General features: G+C 39.9%; 1 protein-coding gene across 3 annotated transcripts; it reads right to left on the minus strand.

The window, feature by feature from the left end:
- Window positions 1-178: 178 nt before the first annotated feature.
- LOC116036141 (glucocorticoid-induced transcript 1 protein-like) lies at window positions 179-22,002 on the minus strand. 3 transcript variants are annotated; one of them, XM_031279635.2, is made up of 9 exons: window positions 21,837-22,002; window positions 21,317-21,690; window positions 16,282-16,427; window positions 10,402-10,491; window positions 7,210-7,335; window positions 5,473-5,610; window positions 3,673-3,862; window positions 2,558-2,678; window positions 179-2,265 (listed from the first exon to the last, which is right to left on the minus strand). In XM_031279635.2, the coding sequence occupies exons 2-9, from the start codon at window positions 21,624-21,626 to the stop codon at window positions 1,938-1,940; spliced, it is 1,449 nt and encodes a 482-aa protein (XP_031135495.1). In that variant the 5' UTR covers window positions 21,627-21,690; window positions 21,837-22,002; the 3' UTR covers window positions 179-1,937. The 3 variants fall into 3 exon arrangements, with proteins under 3 accessions (XP_031135495.1, XP_031135494.1, XP_031135491.1); XM_031279634.2 differs by having other exon boundaries at window positions 7,210-7,332; window positions 16,282-16,430; window positions 21,837-22,001; XM_031279631.2 differs by having other exon boundaries at window positions 16,282-16,430; window positions 21,837-22,001.
- Between the last annotated feature and the right edge of the window lie 22 nt (window positions 22,003-22,024).

The raw sequence follows: 22,024 nt of genomic DNA on the forward strand, positions 1-22,024 counted from the left end.
AAACTCTTGGAGCTGCAAGCAGGAGAGTATTTCAACTTAATTTTTGTGGAATGTGTTGCATATTGTTCATATTTGTGTTTCTGTGTGCAAATGGCTTAATATACCAACATTTTGGAATGAAACATTTGCTAGTTTTATTCTCCCTTTCAAAGTTTACCTGTTCTAAATCAGTCATGACTTTTTTTTTTTTTTTTTTATGTTCTGGGGATAAAACATGCAGGTAACGTTAGGGCATGTCTGGTTGGATCTGAATATTGAGCCAAACTGTGTTACACAAAAATTGTTAGTGTAGCTTTACTTCAAACAAAAATCAATTGCACACTCAAGTTCTGATTGTTTTAACTTACAAATTGGTCTAAAATAAAAATAATGATTATCATCTACCTTCCAAGTAAGTGCTTAGGCTTGGTTCAACGAGTGTTTATATGTCGATGAACTGTTTATAAACTATACGAAATGCAAATAAACATTCTGCTTCTGGCACAAAAATTGTGCCTCTTGTGTCCCAAATACATGACAGGCCTGTCATTGTTCTGCAAATTGCTTTGGTACATATTTAACAAAGGGGTGAAACAAACAACATATTTGTCAACTTCTCAATTTGGAAGGATGTAGCTTATGTAGCTAGTTCCGCTTACAAGAGTACTCGCGGTTGACCTATACAACGGCGATCTCTGGAATGTGTCGTAGCACCTGAAACTCTTAACGCAGGTTAAGGTTAACGCAAAAGTCATCTGTCACAAGATGTGACACCAATCGGTTGATTAAGTCCATAATAAGCTCCCTCTCCAGGGAAAAAAAAATAAAACATTTCTGCAAAAGACTGGAATATCTTTCTGTAGAATAAAGTTATAAACACTAGGGAAAGGCAACATAGTCCATGCAAGTACATTCCACATGACCTGAGTTATTGTTATGTATAGTGTGGGGCAATAAAACAGGGCAATGGGGGAGGTGTGCTCTTTGTGATTGGTTATTTGGTCATTGAAAAAGCTGATATTTGCATTTTGTGTTGAGCTAACCAAGTTTTCATAGTGATCAAACTAGAAAAGCTGTTGGCTGCAACATTCAAGCAACTGCTGGTTTCACAAAGACATTGTGCTACAAATATTTTTAAATTAAAAATAGGCCATGGCCTGTATCATTCTGAGCCAATGACTCAACAAGTGCAAACATTGTGATTAACGCGGGGCAATGTATTCTGACTGTAAGACATCCTGATATGCTTAATACATGAATCGAGCATTTCCCATCCTGTCAAAAAGCTTACACATAGATGTTAGGTTGCTGAATACCGAACAGCCAATAAGCTGGTTAGATAACATGAGAAAGTGTATTATTTTAGTTAAGATTTTTCCTTTTTAATTTCATCTTAATTGAGAGAAAAAACACAGCTCACCCTGTATCAGGCTTAGCTGAGGTGCTGGCGCTACAAGAACAGTGAGCAAGACTTACTGGTTACTGGCTACATGTTTTTGCCTTGAAGAAAGTCTGACCAAAAGCTTGCTAAATGAAATGGATGTTGCACAGACTTGAGTGTGCAGATGCTTTTTTCCATTAATTAAATCTTTATAAAACTGCCAGCGCCACATAACACAATCACTTGAGAAGTAATTTATTTTCTTTTTTTTGCAACAGAAAGCAAAGCTGCTTTTCTTATGGGTGTTGTCATGGTACAGATGAGAAGGCTAGGTTAGTGATGGGTAAAGGGAGGCTGTTCCCAAGGTCAGCACTCTTAAATCTGGACGACAATGACCAAACAATCAAGCTTACTACTTTGTGTTTCTCATTTCTAGACCTTGGGCACTCCCTGCTGGCTAACGTTAAGATTAACGGAGTGCAAGGATTTTTTTGTTTCGTTTTATTGTTTTAAACCATACCACTTGACTAGCTGTAATGTTTCAGCTGTAGGTGGTTTGGTTATGAATACCTGAGAACTAGCTGGTGAGGAGAACTTGTGCTGAGCCATCTTTCCCCACATCTGTATCGGGGCTCTGGCGGTCTGTGCTGTTGTCTATGTTTATGCCTGTGCTTGTGTTGGTGCTCCAGTCAGCGGAGGCCGGAAAAGTAGCTAGTGGTGCAGTTGGCAGAGTTGGGGTCACCTGAGGCCCTGGGCTGTCGGAGGAGCAGGACGAGGGAGAAACGGGGGAAAAGAGGGAGGAGCAGAGGAGTTTGACAGGGCAGAAGGCAGAGCCCCTGGGAATGAAGTTCACCTTGTTTTTGTCAGGGCACGAGAAGAGAGGCAAGCCTTTTGATTTGCCAGACCTGAAAACATAAAGAAGGTTGAGCTCAGTACTTTTGCTTGTTATATTCTATTTATATGACTGTTTTGATTAAATACAAGGTGTTTATCCTACACAGCAGTTTTGCCCTGATCCCTGCCACCTACGTACAATGCAAATAAGCTTGGTATCTTTGTTGTACTATCCTCCGACAGGATCTCTGAGTCCATTAAATAGTACAGTACTTTATCTATTGTTCTTTTAGTGGTCAGTACACGCAGTGCTCACACAGGGTGCATTTAAAAACACAGATTGTAAAATAAAAAAATACTTACACCATCTCCTCAAACACTTTGACCCTCTCACAGCCCTCTGGAGGTTCCCGTTTAAACATGTAGCTGTTGTTAGGTTTGGGAGATGTGGCAAACTTTGGGAGAGGAGAACTGCACAAACTGTCTGGAAATACCGTAAATAATATAACATAGGAAAAAGGAAAAAAAAAAAAAAAAAAACACAGTTATGCAATGTGCTTAGAGTAGGGCAGTATATCAGAAAAAGATTTCAAATACAAGTTTCTATACTGATACTAAATCAACACTGTATTAACATCCTTTTCTACAAAACACTTTTTTCATTGAACAAAAGCCAAACTACTAAAATGTTAAACACAAGCTTCCATAGAGACACTTTGCTGAAATAAAATACAATCTATTAAAAACTGTCAAAATTCCAATTTAAATAAAAAACAAGAAAGAATATTCTAAGCAAGAATATGATGTCAGCTTTCAGTATCTAACCAAAAAGTATTGAGGTTCATACCCTTTCAAAAGCTTTTAGTGTGCAGTGTTGTCCATGTATCTTTGTCAACGTTTTTTAAGACCAGAGAACAATCTATGTTACTTAAGTGACCCTTTTAAGACGCATGCAAGTAACAATTGACCAATAAAATACTCAAAACTAGAATAAGTGCAAGCAGCAAATAAATAAAAAATCCTTATTGCTTACATTTTATTTAAAGAGTACATCGATTTTGCATTGCACTCCTATAACATTGTCAGACTCCAGTTGGAAGTTTATTAAAATTGATGCAGCAGAATTATTCACATCTATTTTATTCCACGTCTTCCTTCTTAAAACCTTGCCCCTACATTACCCATAATGCAACTCAATTGCCGACAGTTTGGTCAGAGTTTCAGGTGTGCTATGCTACCTGAAGTAGTAAAGGTTAATGTAGCCTCAAGCAGAGATGAGGAGCAGGCAACATAGGTCTGGTAAGCTCACTTGTTTCAAACCCCCACATGTTTTAATTTCGTAACATAACTTGAGGCAATTTATAAAGTTTTTTTGCTTTACACAACTTTTGCATGTAGCCACACTCCCCAAGACCTGTAAACAGACAATGATGTGTAAAATCAGGCATAAAGTGGCATCTGTCAAACAAAAAGCACACCTTTGTCGATTTCCTCTGCAGAGCATGGGCTTCCATCAGGAGAGTTGACGTGGTCAGAGCAGCAGGGGCGGGGAGACGGGCTGGAGTCACCACTTGAAGGGGCCTGTGTGTCTGTGTCACGCGTGTCCCCACTGCTGCTGTAGTGATGCAGAGGGAAGGGGGCACGGCGGCCATCCACCACATCCATGGCCTAGAGGTCAGAGTGCGGAGGAGGTGGTGACAGGTCATGCGTTAACGTACATTGATCCTACAATGTCAGAGTGGTGATGCTTAGCACCTTCTTTGAAGAGAATCATAACTCAAAGGTTACATTCAATCACCCATAACAGGCAATGTGTCCTTGAAAATCCCATGTGAACTGTTCCTGTGCAACTCGCTGAACAGCTACCTGCTCACTCACTGGACAATGTAATTCTGGGTTAAGAGCATCAGCAAAAACGTCCTAAATATAATAATGACTGTAACTGAAAAGCCTTTGGTGTGTTTGTCTTCTGTTTAAAGGGCAGTTGGAAAAGCAAACACCACACCAGATGGTAATACTTGACAGTAGATGACTAGCGTGATGTGTGCAGAGCATTCTGCTTTAGCACAACCGATTCAAATGGGAGAGCAGGAAAAAAAAGTGCTTGGTGCACAGCAGGCTGTAAATCTGTAGTGGTAGGTATGTTTATATATGCACACGCACACATTTAAACTGTGTGCGTGTGTGTCTATGACTTTCTAAGAAGGAAATTTTACAGACCTGCCAAGGTTCAGTACCCCACATCAGTCAAGATTTACAGGTGTCCTCGTCTCTAAGCGATTTAATTCAGTGTGAGTGAGAATATATGTTGTCTGACAGTATGGTGCACAATGCTGCAACAAGTGACTTTACAAGACTGTTTGTGTGCATGCAATACATTTTAAGCATAGCCTAAAAAGCTATTTTGATCATAAGCATATTCATGTTTATAAACGTAAAGTTTGATTGGTGTTGAGGGAAATCTCTGTTTTCTGATGTAATTCAAATTGAACATATAGGCCTGTCTCACTCCTTTATCAACAAACATTATTCATGTTAACAAATATTTCACAGACTCAGCAAGTATTAATGTTTGTTGCCCAATGCTAGGTGCAACAAACAATGTCTGTGTCAAGTAGCATTGCATCAATTGACACCTGTAGGACAGTGGGCGCACTAAAAAAAAAAATTAAAAAAAGAATAAAGAGTAGTTAAGGTGCAGCAGCCAGGATATGCCAATCCAGGGAGCCAATTTGAGGAAAGTGCTGCTTTTCTGGAGAGTTGATGCGCATACCCCCAGTGAAAGCCCAGAACTCACACCAGAAAAATAGAAATGAATCCTAAATTTCTATTGTGTTACATTATGTAGCAATTTCCTATCAAGTTAGCCTGTGAACTTACAGATAAACTGCATAGGCTATACTATATATATGTAGCTCCTTTTTAATTAGCTGCGTTGATCGTATTTCATTAATACACTTTGACACAATTTTGTTGACAATTATGCAGTTCTTTTCACCAACAGAGATATTTTATTGTACAAAAAAATCCTACTCATAATTACAACTAGGAAGCTCCCATGAACAATCTTTCCCTACTTGGCTCATCGTATTTACAGTCTGTACGATGTGACATGAATCTGACATTCAACTGGGATAAAAGAGGATAAGCCTTACCTGCAAATCGATAGATTAGGTAGTGTCAGGTGAGTTTGTCATATGTAGTACACACTAACCTTGCACTTTAAATCATTTTTAAAAACTGCTTGACCCGTTGCTGGTGTGTGTACACATTCCTACCTGTATCCCCTGCTCCCAGTCCTCTCTGATAAACACATTTTCTAGCTCGTGGCTGATGCCTTCCACACTGCTCGGCACCCGGCATATGAGGGATTTTGGCACAGGGATTGTTGACAGGGCGGACGAAGTTCCCTTGTACTGAAAAGACTGACAAAAATAAAAAACGTGAAAAATTATGTACACATCAAATGAATCATCTCACAATTCAGATCAATTGTGCAATTAAATACATAATACTGCATATGTGTGACACCGAGATCTGCTTGCAGTATTGAATCGTCACTAATCCAGTTTAATGAGACAGTTAATGGGTGAGGCATTAAGTTTAATTACATGTTACTGAAGTTGGATTAAATATTATAGGGAACAAAAACACAGCCATGATTGTGATCTGCCACATGCGGGTATGGGGCATAGCATATCACTGTTTATGTTCATTTTCCCACAGTGGTTGATGTGTACTGTTGCTGGGCATCTGTTAATGAATGAACTGCAAACAAGGAGAGGACAGAGCATGCCCAGACACATTCCCCTTCTCCTTTTGACAGAACTGATCAAAATGGACACATTAACTAGACCTCCTCAGTCAAAATAGTGCAACAAACAACATCATAAACCTGGATAATGATCACATATGGCCTATAAACAAGCCTAAAAGTCACATACAAAAATGTGATATAAAAATAAACAGGCACTTTCACTTTTACTCTACACCATAGTAGTGTGTTTTAATAATGTAGTTAATCTGTTCATTGTGTTGAGATTATTATTGCATGTTTGATTAGTAGCGTTTTCATAAAACAACGGCGCTGTAGCAGAAATGGCTGTCACCCATTACGCTAGCGCAGTTCCGAGGATTTAAGACTTCTATTTTGTTCATTTGTAAATAACAAGTTGCTGCCTGACATTAGCTAAAGACCTAAGGGGTATGTATGACTGCCGATGTTGTTAATTTTGTTTAGATGTAATTGTATCAGTGGTTATTGTTAGGACCGTTGAGCTAAAGCTATGTTAGCGCTGTCACTTGTTGCCATAGCAACTCCACACACCCTGAGCTGTAGCAGACAGACATGATACACTGTATCTAGCGAGACAGTTAATTCTGAGATTGGTGATGATCTATGATATCGCATTTTGTTATTTTTTTAGATAGTTATTGTGACTTTCAAATTATTGTGTTATTGTGATTCTCTTGTAATGATAGTTTGTATAGTATACGTATATCGAGCCACCTACTTAGTTGGCTCAATGCATGATGTCCGAGAGTAAAGTTGCCAGCGAAGCAGCCAACGAACTTATCGGTTTTTATTTATTTATTTACTTCAGATTTTAAATATGTCACCCTGTGAGTCTGCTTACACTCCATGGGTGTACCAACTACATAATTATTGCATGCTGATGATAACCTACAGCTTTATAATTACTAAACTTAAACTAATGTAGCAAATGAAAAAGTAAAACCCTGATTCAGAATTGGACACTATTAAGTAAGACTGAAAGCCACCTTGCTCAACACTGGCATGTTCAGTTCTCTTATCTTCAACAGCTGTGGTATGGTTTGGTTACCGTCTGTTTCATTTGTAAGTTTTTTGCCTGGCTACTAAGCTACCTTCTCATATACCCGCTGTCAGGGTAAAATCTTGCATCACCAAAGTCAGAGTAAATGTTTTTTTTACCTGAAAAGAGCTACCGGTGATTCAGTTTGGCATGGCAAGAATATTGACATGAATAACTTACCTGCGGTTGGCATGCAGTGCCATGCTGCGCTTGTTGCTGCAGCTGCAGGGAGCTTTGCTCCCTGTCTTTGCTCTGCCGGCTGACCTGTTTGCTGCGCTGCAGCTGCAGCCTCAGTTTAGCAATCTGCTGGAAAAAAAGTAACATCACTTCAGCAAATGACAGATCACAACTGAGTCGCGAAGGCAATATTACTGTCAACATGTGAATTTTAACTTTTCCCAACAGTGAAATGAATAAAGCCATAAGGTGTTCCCAGGGCTGCAACCAATATTTTCCATCACAATTTCCTAAAGTACAAAGAAATGTCTTCCAATATCTTGTTTTGCTCCACCAACAGTCCTAAACCCAAAAGATATTCAATTTACTATAATGGAAAGTAAAAAGCTGCAAAACTTGCATCTTATAATAATAATAATAATAATAATAATAATAAATCTGACCAGGTTAGTGTTTGGTGGAACAATAACAACCTACACTGATAAGAATATTGTGTCATTTGTTAAATAAATATTTTCTTATTTTAAGAATGGCTGGGCTGTCTTCTCTTCCATGGCTAGCAACATTAATATGGCACTATTGGGCTCTTCCACAAAAATATGTGCTATGCCACTGTGTGCGCCCATAAAGATTGACTTCACTTGAATATTGTTGCAGGCTACTATAGTGCATATAATCAGCCACGCATGTCTGATGATGAAACAAGTTAGGTCAATGGGTGTTTCTGCATCTGGCCCAGTATCAGCCTAAAAACAGGACACCCTTTGTGAGCCTTACAGACGCAGTTGAACTATGCAGACAAAGGTGTGGTCTTCAACGCTGATCTTGTAAACCTGGCAACACAGTCAACAAAGAGACTTGCTCTTTTCATAGATGTCCTCCCACACATGTATTTGCAGAGGTTCAAGAGCTAGAATACAATTCACATCATTCATTGAGTGACCGCAGCTGTCGATAATGACAAGTCCAGGCAATCCTAAGGTAAACTTAGAGGATGAGAAAGAAAGGTTTTCCTGACTGTGCTATGCTATTGATCGTACAAGCCAAGGTCCTACGATTGTCTGTAGAAAGTTGAACACTATATTTTTCTAGCGGGCCTAGTTGTACAGGGACAAACAATCAGATTTCATGAGATCACAGCGCTGTGAGTCCATAGTCGGGAAATATTTTTTTTTGCATCTCTTGTGGCTGTATATGGCAAAACGTGTCTCTTCTAGGCTTGTGCCGATTGGCGATCAGATTGTATATTGATGACTGAAGGAATGATCGACGATTGGTTTTTCCTACGCATATATTAAAGCAATTTTAACTAACTTACTATCATAACTATAATATCTAGAATCTGCACCCTACGGTTTATTTTTCTGGTGAAGCGGTAACATCAAGTCTGGGCACTAACAGCAGCTAACATTAACGGTTGAGAAAGTAGCTAACAGAGCTAATAGCGTAAACCATAGGCTGTAATATTAAAAATCTATGGTGTAAACAACTGTGGGATTAGCGAGAAAGTCGCTAAAAGGAGATTGCTAAGAGTGATTGAGTGAACTATTGTAACGTTAGGTTTAAATGTATAGTGGATAATTAGCCGCTGCAATAAAGAATATGACAAAAATAACTGACAAGCATGCTATCGACACAGAAGCATGTCAGCACGTCAGCCAATCAGGGGGCAGAACAGCCAAGTCGGGTTAGCCAATTTCATTGATGAAATTGAAAGCCGCTCCGCATATCCATAATATGTTATGTCCAGTTACATATTGTTCTGCAGCCTGTCAGACTGGTGATCAGATCACCTATCAGCGATCTCGAGTAACCACGATTGGATGATTTAAAAATATTCTCTCTTCCTGTTTCCCCTTTACAACTGTTGGCATTGCTCAAGTGCAATGTGACTACCGATAGTTTACACCCACATCGTCTCCAATTCTATTCACAATAAAAGCCTCAACACTTTCATTTCTCATCTTAACAATTTAATAGTAATAGAGTTAAAATCCAATTCTTGCCCATCAAAATGTTACTTAATGCTGCAGTGGGTAAAAAGCAACAAAACTCCAGAATTCGAAGTACAGTCGCACGGGCAATGCATGCGTAGAACAGCCAATAGAAACGCTCTCTCTCTTTCTGAAATTACCTGTGATAGGCCAAAGTCTCCAGTAACGAGTTTGATTTTCTAAAACCTGAAAACAGAGCCAAGAAGCGGTACAGACGTCTAGTTTTCTCCCAGAACACTAGAAGTAAAATATGCTGAAAGGTCATTATGGAATTTATGCCCAACAATGCTAAAAATAAATTGCCTACCACAGCTTTAATGCACCTAGCATGATCAGACAAGTGTAACCGTAGCTTGGCCAGGCGACACATGGTCAACACAGTAAAGGCAAAGCCTGTTCCATTCAAGTTAAACTTATTATGAACTGGAATAACACGCTCTTTGGCATTTTTGGAATGTAGTTCTGCGTAGTGGTCTTTACAACTGGTTAAAGTGGATTCTTGAAAGTGTACTTGTGAGTTTGTAGAAAACGGCTCTGAATGTGGCCAATACTAACCAAAACCCAAGACGTGTGTACCATTCACATTTTGAAAATAAATATTGATGACACACAGATGTCAAATCTGTTGGCGGAAACAGGAAAATATGAATGTCTATTGTGTTGCAGGGGTATAGGTCATCTAAAGGCTTAAGCAACATAAGTTACCCTGAATCAGTTTACAAGCTAAGGTGGGAACAATATGGCGGGATCACCCTTGAGGAGCTCCTGCACCGTCTCTCAAAAACAACAGGCCATAATGAGATCCAAGGGTGCAGTTCAATGGGAAACAGAGGAGAGAAGGAGGTTAAATTTAGACTGTGGTCTGGAGAGTTGGAGACCTAATAGCTCCATGTGGTCGGCTGGTTGGCCACCAAGCCCAGCAGATAGACAGGAGTGGAAACCAACTTTAAGGAGCGTAATATTTAGGCTGACCTCAGACCCCGACAAATCAAACACATTTTGAATAAATGGAATGAACCTTAAAAAAAATGACAAAAACGCTCTTTGAAATGGCTGTGTGATTGTTTTAAACCAGTCTGGTCTATCTTAGGGTTAGTGGATTAACACAGTGGAGTAGTGTAAGCAATCTGCCTATTTGTGGAGTTTGTTGTCAGAAGCAGCTGTGACTTGGGTGAAGCAAGGTTAAGACAGTTGGATCTACCTCTTTGAGGTGGTCCGCGCTGCCCCAGGAGGCTGACCGCTGGTGAGGACTTCCTTGTTCTGCTCCCTCATCAATCCAGAGACCTGGAGTCTGAAACACATAAATACATTACACAACTATATAATTTCCTCTAACACAGACACAACTCATGCTATCGATACATGCACTAAATGTACTGTCCAACACTGTGGCCACCAAACAGCATATCTTACGATGCATAGGCACACAAAGATAAGTATGATGTACTCCTGCACAAGAGCTTTACAACATTTCCATCGTGTGTAGATGCAAATATATCTAAATAGAATACAGTACATTTCCACTAAAGCCTAGGATTAAGTAAGCTGCAGCTTCTGAGATTTGTTAACGTGGCAGGGTGGCCAAACATTTACAGGCATCAAATAACTGAAAGGTCACAGATGTAGTCATTGTTCAGTCTTGTTGAATATATGCCCATCAAGAGTCACATGTCTTATTAAATGTCCTTATTCATTTTATATATTTATTTGTTTGCACAATAAAAATACAGTATATGTACACACACATTTCTACTTACATATATTCAAATGTACATGAATTTAAAGTAAATAAAAGCCTGTGCAGGAGAAGAAGGAAACTAAAAGCTTATACAAAGACCTCTCCTAAAAAAAACTTATGAAATGTCCTTGATAAAGACAATGAATAGCCGATGTGCCGCCTCATTGTGAAGTCAGTGAGCATCAACTAAATACCTTAAAAAGTAAAATGTTTGGATAACAGTTGAGAAAGAGGTGGCTAAAAGCAGTAATGAGTGTTGTCTGCTCAAAAGTAAAGCTGAAAATCTGGAATCAATGAAAATGAGGAAAACAGATGCCTCATAAGATGCCGTCCCTGAGGAAAGAATTACATTCAACAGAAAGAAAACAAGTCATAGCATGTTTGATTGCTTCCATTAGTAAGAATGTTATAATAATAAATAATAATGGTAACATCTGTGGCAGGGCATACAACTATTTCTTTTGTCTATGGGCTAAACCAACTAGTACATTCTGAAATCCACCTGCCATTTAACAAGCCAAATATAGTTTGAGAAAATAATTACAGGGCTAGAAAATAATGTATGGTTACCTGCCTTGTCAGCCACAGGTGACATTTACAAGGACTTTACTAAGCAGGTGCTAGTTTCCCACCTTGGAGTTTCCATCTTTTCACCTTTAGTTAGTCTATAAATAAGTATAACTATTTAGCCTATAAACACCACTGATTTGGCAGAATATGTACAGCACAATGCTAGGCTTATCCCAGGTCAATGAGTCTACAGAGAATTTTGTCGTTAGTAACATAGTAAGAAAACATCTCATATACAAAACATTCCCTACCAGAGAGCATAGAGGGAGTTCTGTCTCACTGAACATGTCTTTTAGAACTCCACTGCATAAACAAGGAAACGGTTAACTTATGTAAATATATGCAAAAAACAGAAACAGGCTGAGGAGGTTTCATAGGGTTGTCTGAAACCACATACATCCCCCTGATTATGCATATCAACAGTTCCTCTGGTCCTCAAACAAATCCTCAAACATCTGACATTTCATGGTCAGCACAGTAGTACAAAACATCTTAAATGTCAGTGGCTTTACACTGCCTTATGTCTGACCCCACACAAACAGAAAAACCTCTATGGCTCTCCAACTAACGCAGAAGCCTTGCCTTATGATATGGAATATCACACTGTGAATAATGAGGAACACCCGTGAAGCCCTTTGCACTGGATTGCTGGCGCTGGTTTCCCCAGAAAAGGACAGCGAATTAAATGGGTGCTTGTGCTCTCATAAAGGGACCACTGTGCTTGGCTACGCTGGATGGCAGATGTGAAGCTAGCCTTTAGCATTAACATTTTGTGCATGGCCTATGGAAGGGATTGTGCTGTTTGATGCCTCTGCCAGACACTGAGGGACTTGATGTTGCAGCTTAATCTGTTCATACAGAATGCAGATTGCTGTAAAAGGGCAGACAGGCTTTATAGAGTTGTGGACTTAGCTGTTGAGGAAAAACTAAGTTCTCACAGATGTTCTATGACGTCAAATAGGGAGTGCTACACACTACTTGTAACTCAATGAAATATGAAACACTTTCATTTGGCAGTAAGTGATATGTGTAGGTTTTTATAAAGCTGCGCAATACTGGTAAAAATGAAAAGTAGGGCTGTCCTCGACTAAAGAAATTCTTAGTCGACTAACACTTATATGATTTTGTCGATTAATCGATTAGTTGATGTAATCGACAGAGCTGTGCTCTTTGAGAGGTGATTAAGACTAGAAAAGCACAATATAAATGTAGTTAATTAACCATCTGTAAAACTGAGTTTCTCCACAATTAATCCTGCAAAAGCACCACTTTAAATCTTGTGCTTACCAGAAATGTGCTCATAAGTTTCTTGGAAATGAGTAATTAAGCATGAATAAGCATAAAAAATGACTCATCAGCACAATAAATTTGAGAATCAAAAAAAAAAAAATGGAGGGGATCATGGTAGGGGTTCATTGTCACTCTGGCACAACAAAGTGGTGTTATTTGACATATTTCAATTAAAAACCCATTCTATTCAGTTATTTACAAGTGGTATTTTTTTCCATATTCAAGTGTTACTTCATTCTCACGAGCCTTAAAACAAATGAATCGTTTTTACATTATAATTTGACATATGGTAATGAATATGTGTTTACTTTTAAAAGTGATGACAGCAACTTTCAGAATACAAAAAAGTTCAGTTAATGAGGACAACTGAGGTGAGAATTAAGCCTGCACCTAGTACTCTAGTTGTTGGCATTTAACTGACATTTAAACATATGTGCTTGTGGGTTTATAAATCCATTACCATGCACTCAGTGTTTCAGACACAAAAGGGACTTTCTATATTTATCCATGCTTTTGTTTTAAACTTTAGATATGTTCTGGGGCCACAGGTGTCAAGGTAGGGGTTACATTTTTCTTTATGGTAAATATTTCAGTAACTCCTAATTTTCCCCCAGGTATACATAGTAAGACAAGACAGTTAAAAATACTACAGCCTATTTTCCTTGATTGACATGGTTCCCCCTCTACGAACTGTTAACAAGAACACCCACCTTTATTTAACCCAGAGGCCTCTTAATCATTCTAGCTCTTGAACTTCCGGACTGAGTTTTGTGTTTTGTAGACTTGGTTACCAGGTGTTGTGCCTGATAATGTACTGCTGTGCAGATAAAACTCTGTTACCGTAGCCTGCAGCTTGCTTCCCATTATGCTTCCCACCCAAAGGGTTACATGCAGGCAACATCCTCAAGAATCCAGCTCTCTTCCAAAGCAGGAAATAATGACTGGGCTTCAATAGAAGTGCAGTGGAATTTTAGCTGGTTTGTTTAGATTGCATGTTGAGACATGTGAGCAGAGTGCCACTGCTATACTGCTATCATTTGATGTATTTTAGAGATGAGCAGAACATGCATTCTGACTTGGTTAGTTGGCTTTGTTTATCTGTTATCTTGTGCATGTCTAAAACTCATTGAGCATTACAGAAAACAGATAAATGTCTCTACGATGGCATTTTTGTTGTTTGTTCTTAGTGCATTCTTCTATATTCACATAAATGATAAACAGTTTACATTACGCTCATATAAAGCAAAAATGGGGCACAGTGATAGCAGATACCATGTAATATAGCACTAAAGTAGGATTAATTGTGTGCGTCCATTTTAAAGACCCTGACACACCATGCCGAAAGACGGATGTCTAGTTAACGGCAGGCCGTCGTTAAGCATTAGAGGGCAACTTGTGTTAGGCACCATTGTTTTTAATCGTAAGCCATCTGGGAAGCAAAGTTTACAGCTTCAGTTCCAAATGTTTCCGAGATATTCTCATTTTATATCCCAGTCCTATAATGAGACAGTTTAAGCATATTCACAGTGGAGTAAAAAACAGCAGGCTGGTTTGTTTGAAAAATAACGGAAAGACAGATTACAAATGCAGACTGCTCATTAGTCATTTCCTCTCATGCAGGCGCAGAACGTACATGCACGTCAATGGTCAGCCATCGGCTGTAGTCTTTGTGTTGTGTTCAAGTGCAACTTTTAACAGAAGACGTGAGGCGATGCAAAATGTTTGATCAGTCTGCCTTTGTCGGTTCTAGTTCTTTTGAGGTCGGCTTGGTGTTTCAGGGCCCTAATCTTCATACAGGCATTCTCTGTGTTCTGTAACCAGAGGGCCTATGGCACACAGACCTATCCTGGAACAGTGATTAGCATATGTATGGGCCCTCTGCTCCTCAACTCCCACACAAAAGGCAGGCGGGCCGTCCAGCCACGAGGGCCAGGTGGTAAGCAGTGGGATTTCTCCTCGACTCAGCCACAGCCTGGGGGACAGGTGCAAACAACTTCACCTCCATGCAAGGCTACATAACAGCTCAAAAGAGAGGCTGTCTTGAACTTGTGTAATGCACAACAAAAGAGGCCAGGAGCCTTTTGTCTGCTGCTCTCAGCTGTTGTTGTCTAGTAGAGAGAGCTGGGCCCAGGCATAGCCTTTTAACAGGAAGTGGTCTCTCACTATACTTGGGGGAGTTTGTGCATTTAATCGCTCAAGGATTTTCAAGTGTGTCACTCTCCACCACATCATTTCAAAATAGCCAAATGTTTTCCATCTCAAATTCCCACAGCTTTGACAGACACAAATCTCTTAAACTGGATTAGCATTTTAGTCAGCCTTCAATCAGATCTTTGCTAATAATGGCTGGGAAAATATCAACGAGGCCATGTCACTATAGCACAGGCAATTATCACAATGTGCCAAAAAACAGTATGTCTACAAGAACACTGTGTATACGTGCCCAGACGTTCAAGACCTGATAATTATCAAATTGATTTTCCATACTTGTCCAGTCTGTCCAGGGCTGCACAGGAACCCTGTAATAAGAGGTATTTACTCTGCATACAGCCACTTCAAGAGATCTTGTAGGCCCTCTCACCACTTCCTCAGCCTACACACAAAGAAATGCGAGGCAAATGAGGGGTTAAAGGGATGAAGCCCATGTAAATTAGGCTTGGCGGTCTTCATTCAGACACATGAAAGGCTTCTGTTAGTAAAGAGGGAGCAGCCCTTGCCATGATCATGCATAGTCAATATTCTTTCATAACACAAAGCCACTCCAAACCAACAACCACCCAAAAATTAAGCTCTTTTGAGAAAAACTGCATTTAGCCATCCGTCACATGGCAAGATTAGTGGGTGATCATGTGTGGGCTGCTATCCAGGAATAATGTGATGAGGCTCAATATGAAATCCATGCATAGGTCTTATGAAGTGTTATAATGTATTAAAATGTAGTGCTATGAGGGAATTTCAAAATCTTTACATCAAAGTCGATTTGGCCTGTATTAGCAGCAGACTCCAGCCACCAGATTACAATAACTTTATTAAATCTTTGGCCTCGGCTTGTAAATTTGTCTCCTCTACCAGCTACTACGACACAAACCAACAATTCTTTGGAAATCCTAACAACCCTAATTTGCTGGGAGAAATGAAAAGTGAGTGTGGAATTTGCGCCTCTGACTGGCCTCTTCTCCAAGGCAACAGCAGCCGAGGCTCATGGATAGTACCATTTTGACCAGTCTACCATCGAAGTGGAGGTTATGGCATAGACCAACAGGATCATTGCATTATCTATGGGAATCACACATTTCTGTTTAGTAGCATTAAGATATTGTTTAAAACAATTTTGCAATGGGAATACACAATTTGCAAAGGAAAGACACTTCCAGAACCAGCGGCTCCTCCTCCTTTGCAACTCTGTTATAAACAAATAATATGATATGGGCCACCCCTATTCAGGCCTTTAGCCAAGATAGTGTTTTTCTGAATGGTATGTACCTGTGTGGCTTTGTCTTTCATACATGAAGGGTAGGGTCCATGGGAGTCCCGAGGCCACTGGCCAGTGAGGTATGGCCCTGTGATGGCATCCAGGGAAGAGGTCCGCCGGATAGCACTGGAACTCCGAACCTGTAACTTGGACCTTTCTGCTGTGAATTGGGAACACACAAACACAAACACAAACACAGTAAGCAATATTCCCAAACACCCCCCTGAGGCATCTTTGAATTCGGTGTGCCAACTTTCCTGATTGTGTCAATAAGACTTAAGTTCAACATACAGTACTAAAGTGTAACTGTGTGATAAATCTCTCAGTACAAATGTGTAGCCAAGGACTGGGGGCCATATTTTAAGTGACACAAAAATACAATAGTTTGCATTTTTGGCAAATAATCATAACGACCTGAAACTAAAAGCAATTGTCAAAGTCTTACTGTCAAAATAAGTTTGTTTTTTTCTTGGCCTAGTTTCCTTAAATGTGTTGTAGTGGGAGCACAGAAAGCATTGTGGGTAAATCTTCACATTACAAGAATAGAAATATATTTGTCAATCCCAGAATTAATTGTTACTCAGGTCGCTGGCTGAAAAAAAGTTACACAATATCTCCAAAAAGAAGAAAACATCAACACCTGTTAACAACCATTAACATCTTCACCTGTTAACTACCGCAATTAACAGTGTTTTATTGAGACAAGACCTGGCATTGCAATCTGTTCTTGTTCTTAAAGTGTGGACAATTTTTCTAATCTCATAAGTATTAGTGCAGGGCAAACAACAGGCTTGAGACCTGAGGCCTGAAGCAAATGTAAATGGCTGAGCAGGAGTATCTGATGTTATGAGAGCAATCTGCTGTGAGCCAGAACAGTTAGGCACACACCACCCACATAAGAACTCATAAACAACCACACCACAATGCACATTAATACTGCCTGCATCCACTCAACATTCCTGCAGTGACACGCAGTTAAAAAAATAAGAGAAAGACATAACACACAAACACAAAGACATTAGCTTGAGAATAACATGATACTGCAGTAAGAGCTGGATTAAATTTATTAGCCTCAATTACACGTTGTGCTACTACTAAAAGCAAATGAAAGCTCCTTCATTTCCGTATCAAAGACAGAATAAAGGAATAACATGATTATCAGGAAACATGCTCATTTGTTCCATTCCTTGTCTGAGTAGGCTTAGGCAGAGGCATTTCCAACATGAACACAAACCAACAGACACAGACTAAACTATCTCCATGAGGCACCCCTCTCCTAGCAGAACTACATAGCCGTTCATTGTTGTTCTTTGTTCATAGAGTACACAGGCCTAACCACCCAAAGGTATTGCCTAAGTAAGCTTACTGGGCTACAGTAAAATTCCCTGAAGCGTTGTAGACAAAGGAAGCAGGCTAAATTTCCATCAATATTGATATAGGCCAAGCCAGTGCTCTCACAACTGGGATTGTGGTTATTTTCCATCGTCTCCCCACTTGCCAGACTAGAATAATCTCCTGATGAGAAAAAAGAAACAGTGTGAAACAAGACATCAAAGCAGTCCATCTGCTGACGGTGTATGTGATATTAAAAGGAATATTTTCAGGTTTCATTTTTAATAAGAACTTTTCTTTACCAGGCATTCTGCAAGCTGTGAAAAAGTCTCTGCATTTTCAGGGGATAAATGGGTGGTTTATTAACTGTAGAGCAAAATGTGAAAACAAACATGTGGTCCAGATCAGTAAACCATAGCAGATGGTTCCTGCAGGTTTTCACAAGGCTGCACGACATTTGTTGAAAGGAAAAAAATATATATCACTAAAACTTAGCTTTATCTTGTGATCACAGAACAAAATCTCATTTGGTAACTCAGAATTTCTCAGTAAAATGTTTTTTGAAATTTGTGTTTGTGCTAAACCTGGTAGGGCTTTTATGCAGGGATTTCCCCACCAAGGGAATGAATGTAAAATCAATGTGAGCGTCAAAACTAACAAAATACTTTTTTAAACCGATCTCATTTTTGTAGTGGGTCCCCAGTGGACTTCTTTAGCAAGTATTTAAGCTTTTTGATTGTTTTTTTATGTATTATCTGCTCTAGCTTTTATAGACATTTCAGACAGATATGGTAATAATTAATCGTCCAAAATTATTAAAATCTTCTTCAGGTAGGACCCCTAAACCCTCTGCAAAATACATGCACCTATGTCTTCGACAAACCTATGGAAAACACTGCATTATGTATCACTTTAATAGACACACATAGATGGTCTTGGACATATTTAATTCAAATTACCTACACAGTAATGAAACATGGAATTAACCACTATCAAGACGCAAGCTTGGTTATTGTTATCTTATTGTTAAGAATGGGTGCTAGGAGAAAATCAAAACAATACATACAGTGTCTGATTATACAGATACTGAAATGCCTTCCTATGACTTATTTGCCAAAATTATTTGTCATATTAATCACTGTATAACAATTGAATTGGTATGATTTTTGATTCTGTAAATGCTTATGATACTGTGTGTTTATGTACAGTATCATTTAAATACAAAACATCAATTACATATTCATGGAAGAATCTCTTTAACCACTAGGCCACCCTTGCAGTTCCTATTTCAAAAATGTTCTACATGAGTTGCTTAAGATAAAAAAAAGTGTGCTTATTGCAAGCAGTAATTAAAGTCTTTCATACAATATGAATAATGATATAAATCTTGGCGGTCATCATGATATTTTAAATAAGTTTCAGCATCTGTCCCTCAGCTGGTCAGGAAATGGCTTGTAGCATCGTTAGCATCAGTCAATGAGTCCAGTGGGTACCTCTCACAACAAGCTAGCTTGGACTAGTTTGAGTGCATCTCAATGGCTGAGGAGGGTATGCTAAAAGTGCTAGCAATTCCGACTTTTATAGCGGAAAAGATTGAGCAAACTTAAGGTCAAAGTTAAGGTTAACCAGATGCTACACAGTCCGTTATGTGCAGGCTAATACAACTGCAGAAAACACTGCACAGTTCCACCAGAGTTCATTGATTTGGACAACACGCTCATTTTCACATTTGGTCCTACTCTGCAGTTTGAATGAGTGACAATGAAGCAGGGCTGTTTCAGCACAGCTGGCACTTTGACAGAGAGCAGGACTATCATTGTTGGGACCGTGTGGTAAGTGAATGATGTCATGCTGGTAAACCTAAAAGGTCATTATGTGGAATATAATACTCTTCACTCTGTCCTTCATCATTAGGCTATGATCTGAACTGTTTGAACACCAGTGCAGTCCATTACCAGTGTGACATTTTTTGGCACTAACACTTATGGTAGTGCAAGACACTTTGGGCTTAATTTCCCACCAAATGGTAAGCATTATGTCTGCAAGTGGGTTCAAAGTACTACAATGAATGATACATTACAAAGCAAAACCTCCTGCTTTGGTCACATCAAGCTGGGCTGCTGTAATGAAAGATGAAGATGACTCAATCACATTTGCATTTTTTGACTGCTAGTAGCCACCGACCGACCCTACATTGATATGATCATAGTCGTCATCATCTGAGGCCTCTCCTGCGTGTTTGGACTGTGAGGTCACAGCGATGAAGGAGGGTTAAGTCTCCATCGTCACCACTAACATGATACACTGGCCTGGGTTAGAGGTTGTCTCTTTCAGAAGGACTGAGGTATGTGCGGTATGCCACTGGGGTGGGAAATCAACACCAAACGCTAGCCAAACACGGGTGAAATTCGTCATGCCTGGTAAGTCTGCCTACTCAGTTGTTATGGAGGAGATTTCGTTTCCTGCCTTGCATGGTACACTGGTCAAGGTTGGAGGTCATCTCATTCAAAGAACTCAGGAATGTGAAGCACATCACAAACATTAAATTCCACACACAATTCCACAATAACTACCATCCTGCACTGTAACAAGAGGGCTGCCATTTTGGCACAAAAATGTAAGAGGGAGAAGCTATTAAATGTGACTAATGAAGGTAGCATTGATCCAGCTGGTGTACTGTGGTTGCTGCGTGGCGATTTGTGACCTAATCTTATAAACTACAGAACACTCTCGTAGTTAGAATACCTTGTGCTTTTCATGGGAACTGATGCAGAGTCAGAAGAGGTTAACAGAACTAGAAGGAGTCTTTTTGTCTCCACATACTGGAAGAGCAAGCTGTATTCAGACATATCACAATGTGCCTCGCCATATACTGTGTGGTTATGTGTGTGTTTTGTACATAAAACACAGGGTTTACAGAAAAAGCAGTATTCTTCCAGCAAAAAAAAAAATTCAGTTCTGGCCTACAAAAAGATACTGCTACCAGTGTGGAAAAAACAGCTACAGTGTTCATATTTGGCAGGAAAGGCTGTCACATAAATGAGATTTAGTATAACACTAGGAAATGCGGAGTTAGGGCTGCCTGAACTCTCATGTCCTTTTTATCTGGACCTGTTTATCTCTATATCACTTTGAAGGAACAGCTTAGCTTGACACTGAACGACACAGTACTAGCCTCTGTTATCAATGTGTAAGGCAACATGGTGAAGCTCAGCATTTGTTCTTAATGTGGTGTCCTCCATGCTGTATGTATGGAGTGAGGTCAGAATAACACCTGACTATTCGCTCAGCACTGCCTCTACTGGGACCGACGTGGCCCCTTTTACAACTGAAAACATGTCTTTCTGCCAATTCTCTCCTCCCCCTCTCTCCTGTCAAAGGTCCATAGGAAATGAGAGAGCCAATAGTGCACTCTATTCTCTTTATAAGTGCCTAATTGTGTTAGTGGATGATAGGCAAAATAATTAATGCATCAACCTTCTGCTAATCAAGTTCCAAACTTGCTGCAGACGTAAAGCTTACTACCTCAAATATAATATTTCTCCCCATTTTTTGCACAATTAAAACATTCTACGGTAATTAAACTGTGTAACTGTATACCAGTTACCGTAACAAAAAAGTTACCATGATAAATTATCAGTGGGCAACAGCACGTGGTGACATGGCATTTCTTGGCTTATGTAAGGCAAAACGGATGAAGAAAAGCGTTTTTACCTCTGGAAACTGGGGAGTCTGGGGGACACGAGGAGTCCTTATTTTCAGGAGACAGTCTTTGCTTGGCGTTTGCACTTCCTGAACTGAGTGACGGGCTGGAGGGGGGACTTGAGCCCCTGCTGTTCGTGGCACCACCGTAGAGGGTCTGTGACCGCGTCGGGCTGCTCTGACCCCCACGCAGGAGCTGGTAGGGCACGGTGGCACGGATGGGGTGCAAACGGCAGCTGCTGTTGTTGTTGTACGAGCCGGGGGAGCCCGCATTGCTGCGTCTCACCCTCGGCTGCTGAAGCGAGTTGCTGGGGGCTGACATCCTCCGAAACAGGCTGTAATTCCCCTCGCAGTAAGAAAGACGTACTGCCAAAGTCGCTGTTCCTCTAGAGGCGGAGAAGGTGGTGGTGTTGAGGGGGAACGGTAAGATAAACATTAGCTTGTTAGCAAAAAAAAAACGTTAGCTTCCTTTTTTTTTTATTTCAACTCATGCACTCGAGACAAAAACACGCATGTTTTGGTGATAACTTACCTGTAAGATACTAACACATGCCGACGTAAGCTTTAACAATTACACAAGTAACTTTAAAAGTTGTTTTTCATACTTCTTGAGACGTTTAATTCGTGTTTTCCAGCTTTCGCTCGGTCTTCCCCATCATGTCCACTCACTCTAAATGACAGTTGTTTCGGCCAGACTACTGGCTGATGCCTGAGGGCGGG

Source organism: Sander lucioperca, chromosome 10 (assembly GCF_008315115.2).
Source record: "Sander lucioperca isolate FBNREF2018 chromosome 10, SLUC_FBN_1.2, whole genome shotgun sequence".
In the NCBI taxonomy this organism is placed as follows: domain Eukaryota; kingdom Metazoa; phylum Chordata; class Actinopteri; order Perciformes; family Percidae; genus Sander; species Sander lucioperca.